Below are 21127 nucleotides of genomic sequence, written 5' to 3'. Positions count from 1 at the left end.
GAATTAATGTTTGAATGCTTGAAATTGTGCTTTATTTGCACCACCTCATAGGTTTGCACAGCACCCTTTGAGGTGGGTATTATTGAGCCCTCCTAGTTAAAAAGCAGCAGCGTCTCCTAAGTATAAACCCCAGAGAAACTCTCAGGTGTGTGCACATGGAGACTGCCCAAGAAGGTTAAAGCAGCACTATCTGTAAAAGCAAAAATGGGAAATAAGCTCATAGTCTTATGAAAGGAGAACGGATAGCTCATGTGCATTCATTCAATGGATGTTATAGAGATGTGAAAGGGAATGAATTAGAACCTCACATCTCAGCAGAGGTTAACATCAAAAAACAATGGTGAGGGGTGCAGCTGGTGGCGCAGTGGTTGAGAGTCCGCCTGCCGATGCAGGGGACATGGGTTCGTGCCCCGGTCCAGGAAGAACCCCAATGCCACGGAGTGGCTAGGCCCGTGAGCCATGGCCGCTGAGCCTGCGCGTCCGGAGCCTGTGCTCCGCAACGGGAGAGGCCACAACAGTGAGAGGCCCGCGTACCGCAAAAAAACACAAAAACAAAAAACAAAAAACAATGGTGAGTGAAAAAAGCAAACTGTAGGGGAATAAACAGCAGGCATAATAACATTCATATAAAGTTTTAAATCATGTAAAGCAATATTTCATGTTAGTTAGGGATAAATACGTATGTAGTAAAAATACACATATAAAGAAAGGCATGGGCTTCCCTGGTGGCACAGTGGTTAAGAATCCACCTGCCAATGCAGGGGACACGGGTTCAAGCCCTGCTCAGGGAAGATCCCACATGCCGCAGAGCAACTAAGCCCGTGCACCACAACTACTGAGCCTGTGCTCTAGAGTCCACGAGCCACAACTACTGAGCCCACATGCCACATCTACTGAAGCCCAAGCGCTCTAGAGCCTGTGCTCCGCAGCAAGAGAAGCCCGCGCACCGCAATGAAGAGTAGCCCCGCTCGCCACAACTAGAGAAAGCCTGTGCACAGCAACGAAGACCCAACACAGCCAAAAATAATAAATAAATAAAAATTTTTTAAAAGGCATGAGAATGAGAAATACTGAATTCATGATAGTATTTACTCCTAAGGGGAGGAAGAGTTCTTTAGGAAGTAGGGAGAGGGTGTTTCCGGAAGAAGTAGAAGATATAATAAACTGAGTTATGCAGTAGCTTCGTATTTAGGGGAATCAATAAAGGTTTAATGTTGCTGAATCACAAGTGAATGCAGGGTGGGGAGGCGAGAACAGTAGGAAGATAATGATATCAGGCAGGTGCACAGAGGTCCAGGAATAGCAGTCGTGTTTGACTTTCTCCACCAGAATACGGGGAACCAGGATGACTTCCAGATGGAACCCTTTGGCAGTATGGAGAGTAGATTGGAGGGGTGAAATGAGAGGAAGGATAAGTTAGGCAGCTATTGCCATGGCATTAACAAAAGATGATAAGAACCTGAAACTGGTCAACAGTAGTGTGACAGGAAAGGAGAGCATACCCAAGAGAAACTTTTGCACAGTGCACCCAGGGACGTGCCCATCAACAGGAAAATGGGTGGAATTTGGTACAGCAATTAAATGAATAAATAACACCTATATGCAACAGCTTGGATGAACCTCAAAGTGTCCAGTGAAACAAGTTCCTGAATACTTCTAGAGAAAGACATAAATCTTATGAGATTCAGAAACAATCTAAACTTTTTTTCATCACACATATATATGATAAAGATATATACATATGGGGATTCCCCTGGTGGTCCAGTGGGTAAGACTCCACTAGATCCGCATGCATGCCCCAACGAAAAGATCTCGCGTGCTGCAACTAAGACCCTGCGCAGCCAAAGTAAATAAATATGTATATTTTAAAGAGACGTATATACATATGAAAGGAAATGATGACTACAAACCATGGTAATGATTTCTTTGGGAGACAGGGAACGAAAGGATGAATGTGTGTGTGTATATATATACACGCATATACTGAGGGAGCCAGAAGGAGAGAGAAAAACGTCACTTATGGAGCAATGATGACAACGTATTATAACCAAGGATTTTGCTCAGTCTACTCTGTGTATTAAAGGTTCTAACAAAGAAAAGAAAAACAGATAAAACAGGAAAGCATATATTTTTCAGATATTTTGGAGGTAGAATCCGTAGACTTCCTAACCGTTTTTCTTAGTGGTTTGAGATTCACTCTCCCAAGGTGAGCGGCCCCACGAGCCTCCCCTTCCTTCTAACGGAGAGACCAGGAGCAGCCGAAGAACGGCAGGCGCGAGCCAGATTAGAACAGAGCCCCGGAAGTAGCGGACGAAGGGGGAGGGGTAAACAGGAAGGCGGGGCTAAACGGGGCTTTCTGGGAGCTGGGCTGCTGGGCAAGCGCAGTAGCGCGCCTCGCCGCCATGGCGGCGGTGCCGTCCAGTTAGCCGCTGGTGGTGGCGGCGACTTCCCCTCCGGAAGTCAGGTCTCCGCCTCTTGCCCCCACCCCGCTAGCTCGGCGGCGGAGGCAGCGGCTGTCCCTGCCTCTCCGCCTACTCCACCTCGGCCTACCCACCGGCCGGCGGCGTTGGCGGGGAGGGGGACAGTAGTTGTAGACGGCCGCCCCTGCCTCAGAGAAGGTGAGTTCCCGCCCCGGCAGCGGGGGCGGCCCAAGCGTTCAGCCCCTCGACCCCACGGCCCAGGAGAGGCCGGGCGGGCCCGGAGAGTACGCTCCCCTCTCCACCCGCCACCCCCGGAAGTGGGCGCCGGGGCCCCCACGCGGATCGCTGCCGGGGAAGCTGAGGTTGGAGCGGGAGAGAGGCGACCAGGCCGAGGCCGTGGATCTGAAGCGTCAGGGAGAGGGAAGGGGGTGATGAGGACACTCGGAGATCGAGGGGACAGAGACGAGGAGAGAAAAGGCTCCAGACGTGGAAGGGCGTAGACCTGCGCAGGGTGAAATCAACATCCTGGAAAGTAGCGACCTCACTCACATGTGGGGAGAAGTGGAGTTCGGAGTTCTGGGAGAGTAGGAAGTAAACACGGGAGCTTGAAGGTGCCGGGCCCTAGAGGAGAGAAGGGGGTGAGACTTTTGAGGGATCACTTTGTAGAGTTTGCCCGGGTTTTTGAGGATAACGCCGTGTAAAACAAGCCTCTAAGATTTACAGCCCTATCTTGACAGTGGTCTGAGTTTTAATATGTACCCGCCAGCGTCAAAGCTAATAAAGCAGGACATCGGGGTGGCGAAAACAGCTTTTATTCAGCAACTACTGACAGTAGGAAAAGAGCTGAGCTCCATTCCGATTTGCGCAGAGGTGTCCGGGGGGATTTAAAGAGAAAATGTAGGAATGGGGCAAGGTGGAGCTCAAGTAGAGGCAGGGACGTGCAGAATTACAAAGGGTTGGGTAGTGTCCTTGGAGCAGGCGAGCTGTGTCAGTTTGCTTGCAGTTACGGAAGTGAGGATTCTGTTTTCCCACAGGGACTGGGAGACAGAGGCCTTGTCCTTCCTCATGATAACACTGCAAAGGAATGGCTTCCAGATCCTTGAGAAAGACACTCCTAAGTTGTAGGAGATACACACATACATCGCAGAGGGACAGAGCAAGGGTTCACAATCGTAATCCCTTTTTAGTTAAGTACTAAAGAGCGGCCAGGGACCTGTCATCAGGTGTTGGCTAGAACAAACAGTAAATGTCTTTTGACAGCCCCAAGTTTTTCCAGATCTGAGCTCAAAATGGGGCTCTGGTTCATCCGAGGGCCGTAGCCACAGGCTGCTGGAGGCCAAGTTAAAGTTTGGTCAAGCCTTTGTGCAGAAGTTTGGAAGGAGTATATCTGCCTAGAGTTTTCACCAGCACATTTTCCCTAACACAAAAAGCTATTTCTTGATCATCTCAATCTAAGAGATGTTTGAGTTTCTACAATTACTGTATACCTGCAAACAAACTGCTGGTTCCAAACCCTGAGTTTAGGCTTTAAGGAAGTTTTGGAAAGGATTTTAGACGGTGGAGCTTGATGCCACTGCAGAAGATCTAGTAAAACATTACGCCATCTTCATTTTCATAATTAATTTCTAGTATTTGCAGTGTTGCCTTATGTTGCTTTTTGTCTCCAGAGAGAAAGATGGTGGAAGCCAGAACATTGTTGGATAATTTAATTTCTTTTTTCCTGAGGGACAGCAGTAAATATAGTAACTTCATTAAAATAATTTTTATTTTCATCCTCTTCCACAATGTACTCTATTTTTGTGTGGTATTCGGTAATCTTTTATACCTTTCACTTGGAGGAATGGCAAACAGTAAAGTATTATAAATTTCTTAAAACATTTTGTAAGAACTTTATATAAATTCCATTCACTAAAAATGGAAATTAGAATTTCATTGCAACCAGATGATGTTCCATTAAGTCCCTTAGTGAAGACAACCTTTGGAAGACTAGATTTAGTGTCTTCAATCAACCTGGGTTAGTATGATTGTTAAGATATTAAAAAATAAAATCTCTTGAATTTTCTGCTTTCGTACCAGATTTCCTGCCTTTCACTAACAAGTAAGCCTGAGCAGTTTGTATGTGTCAAGACTACAATTCATTTTAGCTCCCATGGCCACATCACAGGAAGATTTGGAAACAGTTTCTTACGAAAAAAAGAAAACAAAGTACAGCTGTCTGCCAGCCTTGGTTTTTTGCAATGACTTTGAATATGTACAATTACTAAACACTTTAAATCAGTTCACACGATGCTAGCAGTTACTTTTTTATACTGCTTCAAGGTGGTATGAGAATACTGGAATAGGAGTCTTGACTGTTAAGTTCTAATGCTAATTTCTTAACTAGCTGTATGACCCTAAGTCCCAAACTTCCTGGACTTGAGTTTTGTCATCTGTGGGGAGGGGAGTTGGACTAGCCCAACTGAGTGGTTCTCAAATCAGGGGTGCTTTTGCCCCACCCCCTCCTCAGAGGACATTTAAGTGTTTGGAGGCGCTTTTTTTTTTCCCCTTGGTTTTTGCCACTGGACAAGAAAGGGCTTGGTGATTACAGGTGCTACTGGCATCTACTTGGTATAGGCCAGAGATGCCGCAAACAACCTAAAATGCACAGGCCACCAACACAAACAACAAAGGATTATCTTGCTGAAAACGTCAGTAGTGTCGAGGTTGAGGAAGTCTGCACTAACTAAACTGAGCTCCTTGACAGCTCTAAAATTGTGAACTGATTTTGCTGTTCCATACTGGTATTCTTTCCATGGCCTGGCTGTGTACTAGAACAGCAATTCATAAAACATGAAACTTTGACCTCTAATGGCCATCAAATGACATTCAAAGACTAATGAAGTCTGTTGAGTTATGCTTGAGACCACTAGGATTTGAAAAACAAAATACAACTTGTTACCTAAAAATTACCTCTTGTCGCTTTGAGTAAATGTCCTTAATTAACTTTTCAGTTAACTGCTACTTAACACATGGTAAATATTTGATATGCTGTTTAAAACACTAGTAGGAGTAGGACCCAAGGTATTTTTAGTTTAGATATTTATAAAAGCCTAACGTAATTGCCAATATAATAGTACATGAACGAGAAGAGGAAAAAAAATTTGCTTAGTACTTGGCCAGTATTTTTTTTTTCTTAAAAGACTATATTAGGAGATTCCTCCAAAAGGTATCAAAGAATTGGCATGCTTCCAGTTATTAAAATTCCACTCTCACTTTCAAGATCCTGATACTATTAAAACGGCTGATCCATTTTCACCTATAGCTGTAACACTCTTATAAGGAGCTCCTCTATATTGGGCTTGATAATAAACAAAGGTCAGTAAAGATTAAAAATTAGCAATCAGGGAATATATAGACGGTGTAAGATTATAAATAGGAAATTGGGAAACTCAATCACAAAAACCCAAAGAAATACCACATGACCAGACTTATACGAAAAGAAATATACATTGCATTTATGGTCAAGGGCAAGATTTTCCAGGACACTTTGTAATTCATTCAGTCAAGTTTCTCAGATATTTTTGATAGTTAAAAATGTTCTATTGAGGGACTTCCCTGGTAGCGCAGTGGTTGAGAGTCTGCCTGCCTATGCACGGGACACGGGTTCGTGCCCCGGTCCGGGAGGATCCCACGTGCTGCGGAGCGGCTGGGCCCGTGAGCCATGGCCGCTGGCCCTGCGCGTCCGTGAGCCTGTGCTCCGCAACGGGAGAGGCCACAACAGTGAGGGGCCCGCGTACCGCAAAAAAAAAAAAAAAAAAAAGTTCTACTGAGTAATAATATTCCTAAGAAATCAGTAAAAACAAAACCACAGCAAACAGTTCTTGCTTATCTGCTTTTTAGGAAAAAAAGTTAGACTCATTTTAAGAATGAAGAACATTTCTGAATTCTTATTGAATCATAAATCCATTTATATAGCAATTGCCAAAAACGTTTCTTTGTTTTCCTGACAGTAAGCAGAGATTCAAGTCAAATGACAGAAAATCTAGCTAACAGCCATTCTTACGGTAATTCAGAAAACAGTTAGAGCTCCTACTATGGACCAGGTACTGTGTGTTAGGACAAGAGCATTCACAGACCCATTCACGTTTACTGATCTTTTAGAAGGACTGGCATGTATTTGGTGGCATTCTGAGATAGGATGTCTGCCACTGGTCCAAGTAAAACTAATTTCACAAGCAAGAGCCTTGAGCTAGCTAGCCATAGATTACTTATAATTATTGATGTTCAAAGGTTTAGTTTAAGTTAAGACATATATTTTATGTTAAGTATGTAACTAGTGCCCGTAATTAATGATTTTGTTAATTTTGTATTTTGTCATTGGAAATATGCCATAGTAAATCCTCGGTTACTTTTATGGTTGTAGTATTAGTGTAAAATAGCTAGAGCTTGGCAAACTCATAGGTCACATACTAATCTCATTTCCTGAAAAGGCAAGGTTAATAACTAACACAGTTAAGAATATTCATGATGCTAACAGGTACACGCTGCATCTCTCAAAACTTCTTTTTGACCCTCAAAGTCAAAGCAAAAAGAAAGAAAACAGCATACTTTGGTCAATGGTTTCCTTGGGGTTTTTTTTGGCCGCACCACTCGGCATGCAGAATCTTATTAGTTCCCCAACCAGGGATCGAACCTGTGCCCCCTGCGGTGGAAGCGTGGAGTCCTAACCACTGGACCACCAGGGAAGTCCCCGCATACTTTGGTTAAGATAACAGAATCAGTTACCTAGTCTTCTAAAACTTAGTGCTGTGTTCTACTTAGTCTTTCCTAAGATTATAATGGTATTAAAAGATTGCAAATCTCAAGAGCCAGGAACAAGGCAAGGATATCCATCCTCACCACTTCTTTTCAGTATTGTACTAGAGGCCCTAACCAGGATAGTCAGACAAGAAAAAGAAAAACGTTTACAGATAGGAAGAAATCACACTGTCTTTATTTGCAGATGCTATGATCATCCATGTAGAAAACCCCAAGGAATTTTGGGAAATGCTACTAGAATAAGAAGTGAGTTTATCATAAAGGACACGAAATACAAGGTCAATATACAAATCCAATAGTATTTCTAAATGTTAGCAACAAGCAATTAGACATTGAGATTTTTATAAAAATACTATTTACTATTGCATCAAAAACCAAAATACTTGGGCTTCCCTGGTGGCGCAGTGGTTGAGAGTCCGCCTGCCGATGCAGGGGACACGGGTTCGTGCCCCGGTCCGGGAAGATCCCACATGCCGCGGAGCAGCTGGGCCCGTGAGCCATGGCCGCTGAGCCTGCGCGTCCGGAGCCTGTGCTCCGCAACGGGAGAGGCCACAACAGTGAGAGGCCCGTGTACCGCAAAAAAAAAAAAAAAATACTTTTGGATAACTTTAACAAAGTACAGTGAATGCTACATAACATTGCTGAGAGAAAGAAGATGCAAATAGTGGGGAAAATTGTCTTTTAATGCTTCTTAGTGAACTAAATTCAGAAGTATAGGACCATGCCATTAATTTGGTATATTTATTAAGGAGGAAGAATTTATTAAAGGGAACCTAATTACACCTAAAACGTAGCAAATTAACATTCCTAATTTTGCTCAAACATTTCTTTCTTCAGTGATTAAAGATATTTAATAAATATTTTTAAAACCTTTATGCTGTACTATGTTTTAATACCATGTCACAACACAAATCAAATAATGTGCTGTGGACGTGAAAAATTTTGGTAAATATTTCACTCAAATTGAGTTGATTTGCTCGTTCAACCTATTAAACCTATTGAGGCATATTAAAAACATTTCATACAATGCAAAAGTTAAATTCAGGTTTTGCTATTTCTAAAAGGGTGGTTGGAATGTAACAAATTCTCTCTGACAGGTCTAGAATTAGGAAGAGTGGAGTGGTTCTTAGTATTTTATTAAGATATGAAGCATTTTTTAGACAGTTTTGAATTACGAGTAATTCATACTCTTCATGTGTTTCATATTTAACTCAGTAGTTCACGTGCAGTTTTTATTACTTTAGCTTTTGCAATGGCTTTAGCTACTAATATTGAAATAAAAAAGACCAAACCTTGTACAGCAATTGAATAACAACGTGCATAGTTTCATTTCTCCAAAATAAAAGATTCCATTTTCTTTCTCTTTCCACTATGATATCTTTCCTGGAAGTAAATGGCATTGTGAGTGTTGGTCTATAACTAGGCTTGTGGTGTACAAATAGGAATGCCAAGTTTTCAGAATTTTGCTAGATTTTTTCCAAAAATTTTAGAAGGTACAACTGAAAAAATACTCCAGATTAGTTTCAGAAGAGACAAACTATTTCTTGCTTGAGACCTAATGCCAGCTTGTAAATAGCCTGTGTGTTTCTGCTTGACATTCCATATTCTTTTAGACATTATATGTAGCAGACATTAACACAGGACGTAAACTGAAATCTTTATAAAGAGTTGGTTTAAAATCAGAGCAATCAGAAAAGATAAGGATCAAGTTGAACTTTCAGCTTTCATTAAAAAAAAAAAAAAATCCCTCTGAAACATGAGTTACCTTGAAATACAAAGAATAGATAGATACTCCTGTCAGGCACTCCTGACCTGTTTACCCATAACCTTTTCTACTTTCTGTAGTTACTAGAATAATTGGTTGGAAAAACATTTCATTCTGTCAGTTAAGTAGATGAAATCCTGAATAGCAATAAAAACAGCTCAGCTGTACAGCACTCAGTATGTGCCATGCACTCTTCTAAGCGCTTTACATTTACTAATTTCCTTAAGACACACAACAACTCTGAGGTGTGTGTTATATCCTGTATTAGAGGTTGAGAAACTTGACCAAGGTCATATAACTAACAAATGCCAAAACTGACTCGAGTCCCTGTGTCTGGCTCCTAGAAGCAGTGAGGTAACTAACATAGTATGACAACCAGTAGTTCTGCATAGGTGACTCGAGCTTTGTTAGGTGGGTGATCTTTCTAGAAACAAAGCCAACACTTAAAACTCCAGTTTAACAAATTAAGGTACAATTTTTTTTTCAAAACGTTCATTATAGATCTTTAAGTTCCTCTTGTACACTTTACTGAGGTATACTTAACAATAAACAACACTTATTTAAAGTGTACAGTTCAATGAGTTTTTGACAGGTGTATACTCCTATGAAACCACCTTCATAAACAAAATGCCGAATGTTTCCACCAACCCCAGCAGTTTCCTCCTGCCACTTTACAGTCCATCCCTCCCTCCACCCCTGTCCCTAGCAACCACTAATCTGCTTTCTATCACTATAGATTAGTTTCCATTTCTAGAACATTTTATAAGTAGACTCATAGTAGGTACTCTTTTGTGTCTTATTCAACATGATGATTTTGTGATTCATCCATGTTGTATGTCTTGCTATTTCGTTCATTTTTACCGCTGAATAATTCTGTTGTATGGATATACCACATTTTGTTTACCCATTCCCTTGTTGATAGACATTAGGGTTGTTTCAGTTTTGGGCTATTACAAATAAAGCTGCTGTGAATATTCATGTACAGGTCTTTGCATGGACATATGTTTTCAGTTCTCTTGGGCAAATACATATGAGTGAAATGACTGGATCATATAGTAGGTATTTAACTTTTAAAGAAATTGTCAGATTGTAAAGTTGTACCATTTTAAATTCTAACTAGTAGTGTATGGGAGTTCCAGTTGTTCAGCATCCTTACCAACACTTGGTATTTTCAGTCCTTTTAATTTAGTCATTCTGATGATGGTGTAGTATTATCTTCTGGTTTTAATTCGCATTTACTTGGCTGTTTATATATTTTTTCTGAAATGTCTGTTCAAATTGTTTGCCCATTTTTAACTGAGTTTGTCTTATTATTGAGTCATAGAGTTCTTTATTTATTCTAGATATAAGTCCTTTGTCTGGTGTATGAAATAAGAATGCATTCCACCATTTTGTGGCTAACTTTTCATTTTTTTTAATGGAGAGCTGTGTAAAGCCCTGGAGATCAGAAAATATTTCAGGTTTTGTAAAAGCAGAGAAGTGGATTCCAGACGTGGAGAAGTTTTACATCAGTTGGAAAGGCAGCCAAGCGTATCAGTTAATAACAGACTCTGGAGCCAGACTGCTCCTGTTATTTATTAACTGCAATCACAGACATGTTCCTTAACTTTTCTATGCCTCAGTTTCCTCATCTATTAACTATGAATAATAACAGTAGTTAGCCCATAGGCTTCTTAGGAGGATAAAATTAGTTACTGTTCTTAAGTGCTGAAATAGTACCTGGTACATGGTAAGGGCAATGCTGGGTAAGTGGTACAGAACAAATTATTAATAGGTGACTTGTAAATGTAATACTTTGAAGTGACCATAAAAGGCAATTTCAGGTTTACTAAAAGTACAAGTGATGCCATGCCTTATTTTCTTTTGTGAACCATCTGGTAGATCAGAGGAATGTTGTGGGATGATATTCTTCAGTGAGGACACTGTTTTTCCGTGAGATTTTGGGGTATCCAGCAGTGTGCCAGGAGGTACTTGAAGTTTAAATGGCACATTTTATTTAAAGATTAAGTTAAAACTTTTACATAAAACAGATGTTTTAAGACTAGAATTCAAGAAGTTCATGAGTTTTTAAGGTTAATCATGAAACTTGAAATACATCTTTCTGTGATTGATCTCTAGGCTGTATACTCCCTAGACCTCCAGGCAATAAGAGTTCACTTGTCTGACTGTATAGAATGCTTTGGTCAAAATGATTGAGATTGAGAACGATTGCTGTAGAAAGAATAGTTACAATTTAGGAAGACATGTCATGTATTTTTCAAATATTAATAAAATGGAAAAATAAGACATTTATATAGTACAAATAGATTTGAATAATCAGACTCATAAGAAGGAAGATGGTGGGGGGCGCAGTGGAGAAGCGTAGAGTGTTCACATAAAGATGCTGAATTTAATTTTGGAATAAACTCAGATTCTATAAATTCTTAATGTCTTTCTTATTGGGAATGAATAGATCAATCCTAGATGAAGGAAAGAGGTGAATTCTTTGTAGCATGCCATAGGTATTATCTTACTGTCTTCCTACTTAAAGTTTTCGCCAGTAACATGGATGAACACATAGACTGAATGCATATAAAAACTATGTGTGGGAAAAGTAGCAAATGTCAAGATTAAAACAATTTGAATTTTAAAGATCGTCAGAGGCAGGAATGGTGGCCTAAACCCATTACAAGATGAAGTGTAAAGTCCTACATTTAGAGAAATTAGTCAATTACATTAAGTACCAGATGGGAGAAGACAGCCAATGTGGGGAGAGAGATGCTACCTCTGGGATTTTAGCGATTACAGAGGTCAGTAGAAGTCAGTAACATGTCTGCTGTAAGACACGAAGTACTAAGGCTGGATGCCCCAGATCATTTCCATAAAGTCCAGAGTTCTACTGGTGCCCTAATAACTTCTCCTTCAGAATGGTATTTTCTGGACTAAAAAATATATTACCATAGTAAATATCAGAGGCTTACTAGATGTTTTTATACTAAAATTGTCATTCTAATAAGCCAAAAGCCAGTACTTTAGCATTGCAAGCACTTAGGAAATTAAGGTTTGAGATGGTATATAAAGTGATATTCAGTTGAAGATTGAAAATATTACCCTAAATGTCTTACCTCCCTTTATTTTATTCATAGATACCACATTGAATGAGCAAAGACTGAACTTTTTACAGGTACCTTTTGTAAAAGGCTTGTAAGGAATAGTGCCATAATTTGAATTGCAGTGGATTTCACATTATGAGGTAGGTTGAAAATAAAGGGCTTCTAAATTGTTAGTATTTTTTATACTGAAGCTGGTACTTTGACTTGAAAGCAAGCAAAACTCTTAAAAGTGTTAATTCAGATCAGATATATTAAAACTCATGAGTGCTATCTTCAAATTCAGAGGTGTAAACTTTGGATCACTTTCTCTAAAATAAACAATATTATTTATTTTTCAAGGGTAAAACACATACTCAAAAAGTTAGCTTTACTTTCAGATTTACAGGGGGCAAAATAAGAAATTGAAGATGCATTTTATGCGTTTTCAGATGATTGATCTATGTTGATGTAATTCTAAACTTTGAATTATTTAATTGTTACAACAAGATTGTGTTTGGTTTCAGGTAAATGGGAGTGGAGTATTGGACAAAAAATAGATTTTTAAATCTCTGCATCATGGTTTTTAGCTCAGTTGTTGCACCGTGTCACTATTTGGGGAAAGTTCATGTTAAGAAACTGAAGCAATCAATGGGTGAATATGATCAAATTTCTCCACCAAGTTCTCAACCTGATAAGGGTAAGGTTCCATTCACCTCTTCATTGATCTCGGCACCATCTGTGATCTTTTGGGATTGGATTCTTTCACTCTGCATGTCTTCAAGGTTCATCCACGTTGTACTATTTATTAGTATTTCATTCCTTTTTATTGCTGAATAATATTCCATCGTGTGAATTGCCACATTTTATTTATCCATTCATCAGTTGATGATTACTGAGTCATTTCTGCTTTTAGCTGTTAGGAATAGTGCTGCTGTGTACATTTTTGTACAAGTCTTTGTGTGGACATAGACTTTCAGTCCTCTTGCGTTGAAACCTAGGAGTGAAATTGCTGGGGTTACGTGGTAACTCTATGTTTGACACTTTGAGGAACTGCCAAACTGTTTTCCAAAGTAGCTGCACATTTTATATTCGCACCAAGAATGAATGAAGTTTCCAGTTTTTCCTCGTTTTTGTCAACACTTATTATTATGGCTTTTTTTATACAGCAGGTTCTTACGAGTTATCCATTTTATACATATTAGTGTGTATATGTCAATCCCAATCTCCCAGTTCATCACACCACCACCCCACCACCACTTCCCCCCCTTGGTGTCCATACGTTTGTTCTCTACATCTGTGTTTCTATTTCTGCCCTACAAACAGGTTCATCTGTACCATTTTTCTAGGTTCCACATATATGCGTTAATATGTGATATTTGTTTTTCTCTTTCTGACTTACTTCACTCTGTATGACAGTCTCTAGATCCATCCATGTCTCTGCAAATGACCCATGTATCATCTTTAATTTCTTTCATCAGTCTCTTATACTTTTCTGCATACAGGTCTTTTGTCTACCTAGGAAGGTTTATTCCTAGGTATTTTATTCTTTTTGTTGCAGTGGTAAATGGGAGTGTTTCCTTAATTTCTCTTTCTGATCTTTCGTTGTTTGAGTATAGGAATGCAAGAGATTTCTGTGCATTAATTTTCTATCCTGCAACTTTACCAAATTCATTGATTAGTTCTAGTAGTTTTCTGGTGGCATCTTTAGGATGCTCTATGTGTAGTGTCATGTCATCTGCAGGCAGTGACAGTTTTACTTCTTCTTTTGCAATTTGTATTCCTTTTATTTCTTTTTCTTCTCTGATTGCCATGGCTAGGATCTGCAAAGCTATATTGAATAATAGTGGCGAGAGTGGACATCCTTGTCTTGTTCCTGATCTTAGAGGAAATGCTTTTAGTTTTTCACCATTGAGAATGATGTTGCTGTGGGTTTGTCATATATGGCCTTTATTATGTTGAGGTAGTTTCCCTCTATGCCCACTTTCTGGAGAGTTTTTATCATAAATGGGTGTTGAATTTTGTCAAAAGCTTTTTCTGCATCTATTGAGATGATCATATGGTTTTTATTCTTCAATTTGTTAATATGGTGTATCACATTGATTGATTTGCATATATTGAAGAATCCTTGCATCCCTGGGATAAATCCCACTTGATCACGGTGTATGATCCTTTTAATGTGTTGTTGGATTCTGTTTGCTAGTATTTTGTTGAGGATTTTTGCATCTATATTCATCAGTGATATTAGTCTGTAATTTTCTTTTTTTGTAGTATCTTTGTCTGGTTTTGGTATCAGGGTGATGGTAGCCTCATAGAATGAATTTGGGAGTTTTCCTTCCTCTGCAGTTTCACCTGTGAAGCCATCTGGTCCTGGACTTTTGTTTGTTGGAAGATTTTTAATCACAGTTTCAATTTCATTACTTGTGATTGGTCTGTTCATATTTTCTATTTCTTCCTGGTTCAGTTTTAGAAGGTTATACCTATGTGTCTATACCTTTCTAAGAATGTGTCTATTTCTTCCAGGTTGTCCATTTTATTGGCATAGAGTTGCTTGTAGTAGTCTCTTAGGATGCTTTGTATTTCTGCAGTGTCTGTTGTAACTTCTCCTTTTTCATTTCTAATTTCATTGATTTGAGTCCTCTCCCTCTTTTTCTTGATAAGTCTAGCTAATGGTTTATCAATTTTGTTTATCTTCTCAAAGAACCAGCTTTTAGTTTTATTGATCTTTGCTATTGTTTTCTTTGTTTCTATTTCATTTATTTCTGCTCTGATCTTTATGATTTCTTTCCTTCTACTAACTTCAGGTTTTGTGTGTTCTTCTTTCTCTAGTTCCTTTAGCTGTAAGTTTAGATTGTTTGTTTGAGATTTTTATTGTTTCTTGAGGTAAGCTTATATTGCTATAAACTTCCCTCTTAGAACTGCTTTTGCTGCATCCCATAGGTTTTGGATCGTCATGTTTTCATTGTCATTTGTCTCTAGGTAGTTTTTGATTTCCTCTTTGATTTCTTCAGTGATCTCTTGGTTATTTAGTAACGTATTGTTTAGCCTCCATGTGTTTTTTTTCCCCTGTAATTGATTTCTAATCTCACCAGCGTTGTGGTCAGAAAAGATGCTTGATATGATTTCAATTTTCTTAAATTTACTGAGGCTTGATTTGTGATCCAAGCTGTGATCTATCCTAGAGAATGATCCATGAGCACTTGAGAAGAAAGTATAATCTGCTGTTTTTGGATGGAATGTCCTATAACTATCAGTTAAATCTATATGGTCTATTGTGTTATTTAAAGCTTGTGTTTCCTTATGAATTTTCTGTTTGGATGATCTGTCCATTGATGTAAGTGAGGGGTTAGTCCCCCATTATTATTGTGTTACTGTCAATTTCCTCTTTTATAGCTGTTAGTGGTTGCCTTATGTATTGAGGTGCTCCTATGTTGGCTGCATATATATTTATAATTGTTATATCTTCTTCTTGGATTGATGCCTTGATCATTATGTAGTGTCCTTCCTTGTCTCTTGTAACATTCTTTATTTTAAATTCTCTTTTATATGACATGAGTATTGCTACTCCAGCTTTCTTTTGATTTCCATTTGCATGGAATATCTTTTTCCATCCCCTCACTTTCAGTCTGTATGTGTCCCTAGGTCTGAAGTGGGTCTCTTGTAGACAGCATATATATGGGTCTTGTTTTTGTATCCATTCAGCCAGTCTGTGTCTTTTTGTTGGAGTGTTTAATCCATTCACATTTAAGGTAATTATTGATATGTATGTTCCTATTACCGTTTTCTTAATTGTTTCTTGTTGCCTATCTCCACTTCATTTAGTTGTTTTTCTGGGGTTTTACCTTGTTCCTTCATCTGGTACAATGTCCTCTGTCTTTTCATTTTATCTATCTTTCTGTTAATGTGGTTTTCCTTCCGCAGGCTGCAGAATCGTAGTTTTTCTTGCTTCTGCTGTCTGCCCTCTGGTGGATGAGGCTATAAGCTTATAAGATAGGTGATTGCTACAGGGGCTCTTTCTTGATCTGTGTCTCAACAAGTGGCACCTCTCTGTCTTTTTGATTATAGCCAGCCTAGCGGCTATAAGGTGAAATCTTTTTATTATAAAACGTATTTAAACATATAAGGAGAGAAAGCAGTATTATGAATGCTCATGTACCCACCATCCAGTTTTAACAATTATCAACATCTTTTTAATCTTATTAGTGACTTTTAACAGTTTTATTGAGGTATAGTTGACATACAGTAAACTGTATGTATTCCAGGTATACAATTTGATAGGTCTTGAGAGGTGTATATACCCATGAAATGATCACCACAATTAAGATAGTAAACATATCCATACCCACAAAAGTGCCGTTTATAATCGCTCCCTCCTACTTTTTCCTGCCTCATCCCCAAGCAACCACTGTGTTACTACAGGTTAGTTTCCATTTTCAAGAGCTTTATATATATGGAATAATATGTTATGTACTCTTTGGTCAGGCTTCTTTCATTCAGCATGATGATTTTGAGATTCATCTATTTCAAGTGTATCAATAATCTATTCCTTTTTATCATTGATTCCATTCTATAGAGATACCACTATTTGATTTATGCATTCACCTGTTGATCAATATTTGGGTTTGTTTTTTTTTTTCCTCTCCAGGGCTCTTACAAATAACACTGCTATGAACATTCATGTATAAGTCTTTATGTGGACATATACTTCCTTTTCTTTTGGATAAATATCTAGGAGTGGAATAACTGGATCGTATGTTAGGTGTATGTTTAACTTCCTCAGAAACTACCAGACTGTCTTCCAAGTAGTTGTATCATTTTACATCCCTACCAGCAATGTATGAGAATTCCAGTTGCACATCCTCACCAGTCTCTTTAATTTCAGTCATTCTAGTGAGTGTGAAGTAGTACCTTTTTGTGCTTTTAATTGACATTTTCTTGATGACGAATGACACTGAGCATCTTTCATTTGTTTATTGTCCATTTGTATATATTCTTTCCTGAAGTGTCTGTTCAAATTTTTTTACCCATATTTAATCAATTAGTTGTTACATTATTTTGCTCTAGTCAGAATTTTTATACTGTTTGAGTAGAATAAGGGCTGAATTTTCTGACTCACCAAATTAGGCTTCATTTAGATTTTCTTTTTAATCTCAAATTGCCAGTAAAGCTAGCTGATCACTAGTGACTCTAGATTTTGCTCTCAGACTTGTTCTGTTAATGGACAGAAATGTGTGATTCTACATGGGTTACGCTGCCTCCTAATTTTTGGAAAGAAAGTACAACACAAAAATATCTAGCGCGTTATCATCTCATAGTGAGTACCTTTTCTGCTAGATTTGTAACGCAGGATTTGAGGTGGGGGGAGAGAAAGAGAAATAGTAGTTGTACTGCCCCCACCTGCCAAAAGAAATTTAAACAAGCAAACAAAGACTAGCATTATCTGATTTAAATTTCTTTTGAAACTTTTCTCTACATATAAATCCTAGTCCCTCTCAGCTGTCACCTCCATTTCCTTCCTTACCCCTCCCACCAGTGCTTTAATAGAGAACAAACCAGAAGGCATTCTAGAATGCTTTTTTCACCAATCAGAAGTAATGGAATGAAATCCAAGACCCTGTTCGGAAGATACGGAACTCTTGTCCCTCGTCTTTCCTCATGCCCTGTACCTACGATTAGTTTTGTCTCATAGCTGAATTTCTAATTTCCAGCGTTCCCAAACCATTTTACAAACATCCTTTTATTATTAAGCCTTACAATACTCTAGTCAGGTGAGTATATGTGTTCATTTTATTTTGTGTGAGTAAACAGAAGATTTTTAAAGATCAAATTACTTCTCTACGGTTTATTTCTTTTCTTAGACAACAGTATACAAAAAATTGACTATTCTGAACTTTAGAAATTGTTTGAACATTCAGATCAGGACAGTCACCATGGATGTGTAAGTCGTTGTATCCCTAATTCCTTACGTTTTTAGCCCTACAAAAGAATTCTATATGTCAGCTCCTTTCTACCCTCTTCATCCCACTTCTGAGAAAATTCTTCATCCCACTTCTGAGAAAGGTAAAATTATTTGTGAGTGGCCTAGGCAGTATTTGACCTTTCTGATGCTCCTTTTTGGCATTTAATGTCATGATGTTTAACTTTCATGCCAAAGTAGTTTTAATTTGTTTGGCCTTCTTTATTTTGTTTTTTGAGACTCTTTTCAAGAGTAAAGGAAATATTCAGCATAAAATAATATAGTAAGAAGAATTTTCTCCCATCTTCTCTACAGAGAATCCCTTGTCAACCTAATGAATCATTCAAAGAAGACATCTGACTCTTTTCAAGATGAACTTGAAGATTATATCAAAGTGCAGAAAGCCAGAGGCTTAGAGCCAAAGACTTGTTTCAGAAAGATGAGAGAGGATTATTTGGAAACCTGTGGATACAAAGAAGAGGTTGATTCTAGACCCAGGTGTAGAATGTTTGATCAAAGACTCCCTTATGAACCCATCCAGACCTACCGAAGACCATGCAATATCTCACAAGCAGTGGAGAAGCATTTACCTCTGTGGCTACCAGCTCATGACAGCAGGCTGAGACTAGACTCCCTGAGCAACTGTCAATTCACCAGGGACTGTTTCTCAGGAAAACCAGTAGCCCTGAACTTTAGTCAACAAGAGTATAACTGTAGCTCATACAGTGTAGAATCTGGAGTTTACAGGCACCTCTCCTTAGAAAACAGTACCAGTGCCCATCAAGCTAGTTATAAACAGATACATCAGAAGAGAAAAAGACACCCAGAGGAAGGCCAGGAAAAGCCAGAAGAGGAGTGGCCCAAGCATAAGAGGAAGAAAGCTTATGAGGAAATAGATTTAGACAAACACAAGAGCATCCAAAGAAACAAAACAGAGGCGGAAACAGTCAGAGTCAGTACGGAAAAGCCTAAGAACCAAAAGGAGAAAAAAAGCCGAGATGCGGCCTCTAAGAAAGAGAAACGTAAGCGTAGAAAAGAGAAGAAGGAACAAGGGAAAGAAAGGACAGAAGAGGAGATGCTTTGGGACCAGTCTATCCTTGGATTTTGAAGCTCTTGCATTGGTTCTCCTGAGGTTAAACTGAAAAAATAGTTGAGGAGCTTGGTTTCACGATGTCCACGTTCACATTGCTCTTTTCATGTGAACAGGTACAAAGGCTAAGTGAACGGAAAACATTTAATGTACTTGCTCTCCAACATGGAAATTACTTTTCTTCTCTTCTAAAATCATTACTACATTTTTCTTATGCATAATGTAATTTCCCTTAATGAGGGTGGCTCTGCTTTTATTCATCAAATTGCTATGATGGTGGAAGTATTTTTCCCTTGGGAGGTCATTTATTTTAAATTGGAGGATCAATAGGCTTTACAGAATCTATTTCTTGATTGGCTTTTAGTTTGGGGTGGGTGTTTTTATGGATCTGTGAAGCAGTTTAGATTGATTTTTTTTTTCCTTCGCTAGATCTAACTTGCAGTATATTTTCTAGATTGGAAAGTGGAAAATGACATACATTATAATAAGCTTAAGTTACATACAGTTTTAAACATTTCAAGAAGTCTTGATACAAAATCAGTTTATATTCTGGAAATGTTTATAATATAATAAAGTTCTAATTTCTACAATTTTTTTTGTTTTCTAATTTCTGCATTTTTGAGCACACAGTGATGTGTTCCTATTCAATGAAGATGTTCTTCTGGAAGAGCAATAACTGAGCATCTATAAACCCACTTTTTAGGGCAGAAATCTGAACGACCACAATTTTTCCAAATAGTTGAAATTGGGGAATTTATAAGAAAATGCCATTAGAGGGACTTCCCTGGCAGTCCCGTGGTTAAGAATCCGAGCTTCCACTGCAGGGGGCACAGGTTCCAACCTTAGTCAGGGAACTAAGATCCCCCATGGTGTGTGATGTGGCAAAAAAAAAAGCCATTGGAATATTCTTTCCTGACCAGTGTTTTCATTCTGATGATCCACTTTTTTACGATAAGCATATCAAGTGTTTGAGCACTGCTATTTTGTTGTAGAAAGAGTGGTGACCTGGGAATCTGAATCCCAGGATTCTAGACTCAACTATGCCATCAAGTTGTTATGTGACTTTGGGGAATTCACTTTATTTTCCTCATTATCAAATATACCTAGAAGGACTGGCCTCTAAAATGCTTTGGATAACAACAAGATGCTGTGATATGAAAACTCTCTTTGCATTCTACAATGTTGTGCTTACATGTTTATTGTAATATTAACTTTAAAATTACTTTGCTTAAATTATTTTTAATCATATATATTCCCTTCCCCTACTCAACCCTCTGCATATAACCAGTCTCACCACCCTTGCTAGGCTGCTGCCTTACTCAGCTCTGACACCTCTCTGGGTCCCCACCTTGCCTAGCTTCCTACCTCAGTGGCTCCCAAATAGCAAAGAAGAAAGGAAGGAGGGCTTCCCCGGTGGCGCAGTGGTTAAGAATCCGCCTGCCAATGCAGGGGACACGGGTTCAAGCCCTGGTCCAGGAAGATCCCACATGCCACAGAGCAACTAAGCCCGTGCGCCGCAACTACTGAGCCTGCGCTCTAGAGCCCATGAGCCACAACTACTGAGCCCGCGTGCCACAGCTACTGAGACTGCGTGCCACAACTACTGAAGCCTGCGCGCCTAGATCCCGTGCTCCGCAACAAGAGAAGCCACCACAATGAGAAGCCCGCGCACTGCAACGAAGAGTAGCCCCTGCTCGCCACAACTAGAGAAAGCCCGCACGCGGCAACAAAGACCCATCACAGCCAATAAATAAATATAAATAAATAGATAAAATACATTTTAAAAAAAAAAGAAGGAAGGGGAGGAGGGAGAGAGGGTAGGAGACCCATTTTATTTTACACTAATGCCCACAAACCTCCAACCCATCAGGTTTCCCTAGTAAATTTCCCATCCTCAGAGATGTCTTATATTTTCCCCTCTCTCCTCAAAGCTTCCCCTCCCTGGTACCTGCCATACAGGGCCCCGTTTCTCTCAGCTGATGACCTCGCCTCACACTCCAATTAAAAAAAACAAAAGCCTTCAGAGGGGGA

At 39.1% G+C, this 21127-nt stretch overlaps 1 protein-coding gene across 3 annotated transcripts; it reads left to right on the top strand.

Annotated features, from left to right (window-relative positions):
- Window positions 1-2454: 2454 nt before the first annotated feature.
- KRCC1 (lysine rich coiled-coil 1) lies at window positions 2455-20520 on the top strand. 3 transcript variants are annotated; one of them, XM_024743897.1, is made up of 4 exons: window positions 2457-2618; window positions 12108-12214; window positions 12578-12750; window positions 18322-20519. In XM_024743897.1, exon 4 carries the CDS (start codon window positions 18341-18343, stop codon window positions 19112-19114), a length of 774 nt encoding a protein of 257 aa, XP_024599665.1. In that variant the 5' UTR covers window positions 2457-2618; window positions 12108-12214; window positions 12578-12750; window positions 18322-18340; the 3' UTR covers window positions 19115-20519. The 3 variants fall into 3 exon arrangements, with proteins under 3 accessions (XP_024599666.1, XP_024599663.1, XP_024599665.1); XM_024743895.1 differs by lacking the exon at window positions 12578-12750 and having other exon boundaries at window positions 2456-2618; XM_024743898.1 differs by lacking the exons at window positions 12108-12214; window positions 12578-12750 and having other exon boundaries at window positions 2455-2618; window positions 18322-20520.
- The last annotated feature ends 607 nt before the right edge of the window (window positions 20521-21127 follow it).

This window comes from Neophocaena asiaeorientalis, unplaced genomic scaffold (genome assembly GCF_003031525.2).
Source record: "Neophocaena asiaeorientalis asiaeorientalis breed wild unplaced genomic scaffold, Neophocaena_asiaeorientalis_V1.1 scaffold114, whole genome shotgun sequence".
In the NCBI taxonomy this organism is placed as follows: Eukaryota; Metazoa; Chordata; class Mammalia; order Artiodactyla; family Phocoenidae; genus Neophocaena; species Neophocaena asiaeorientalis.
This window is presented reverse-complemented; position numbering and strand designations above follow the sequence as displayed.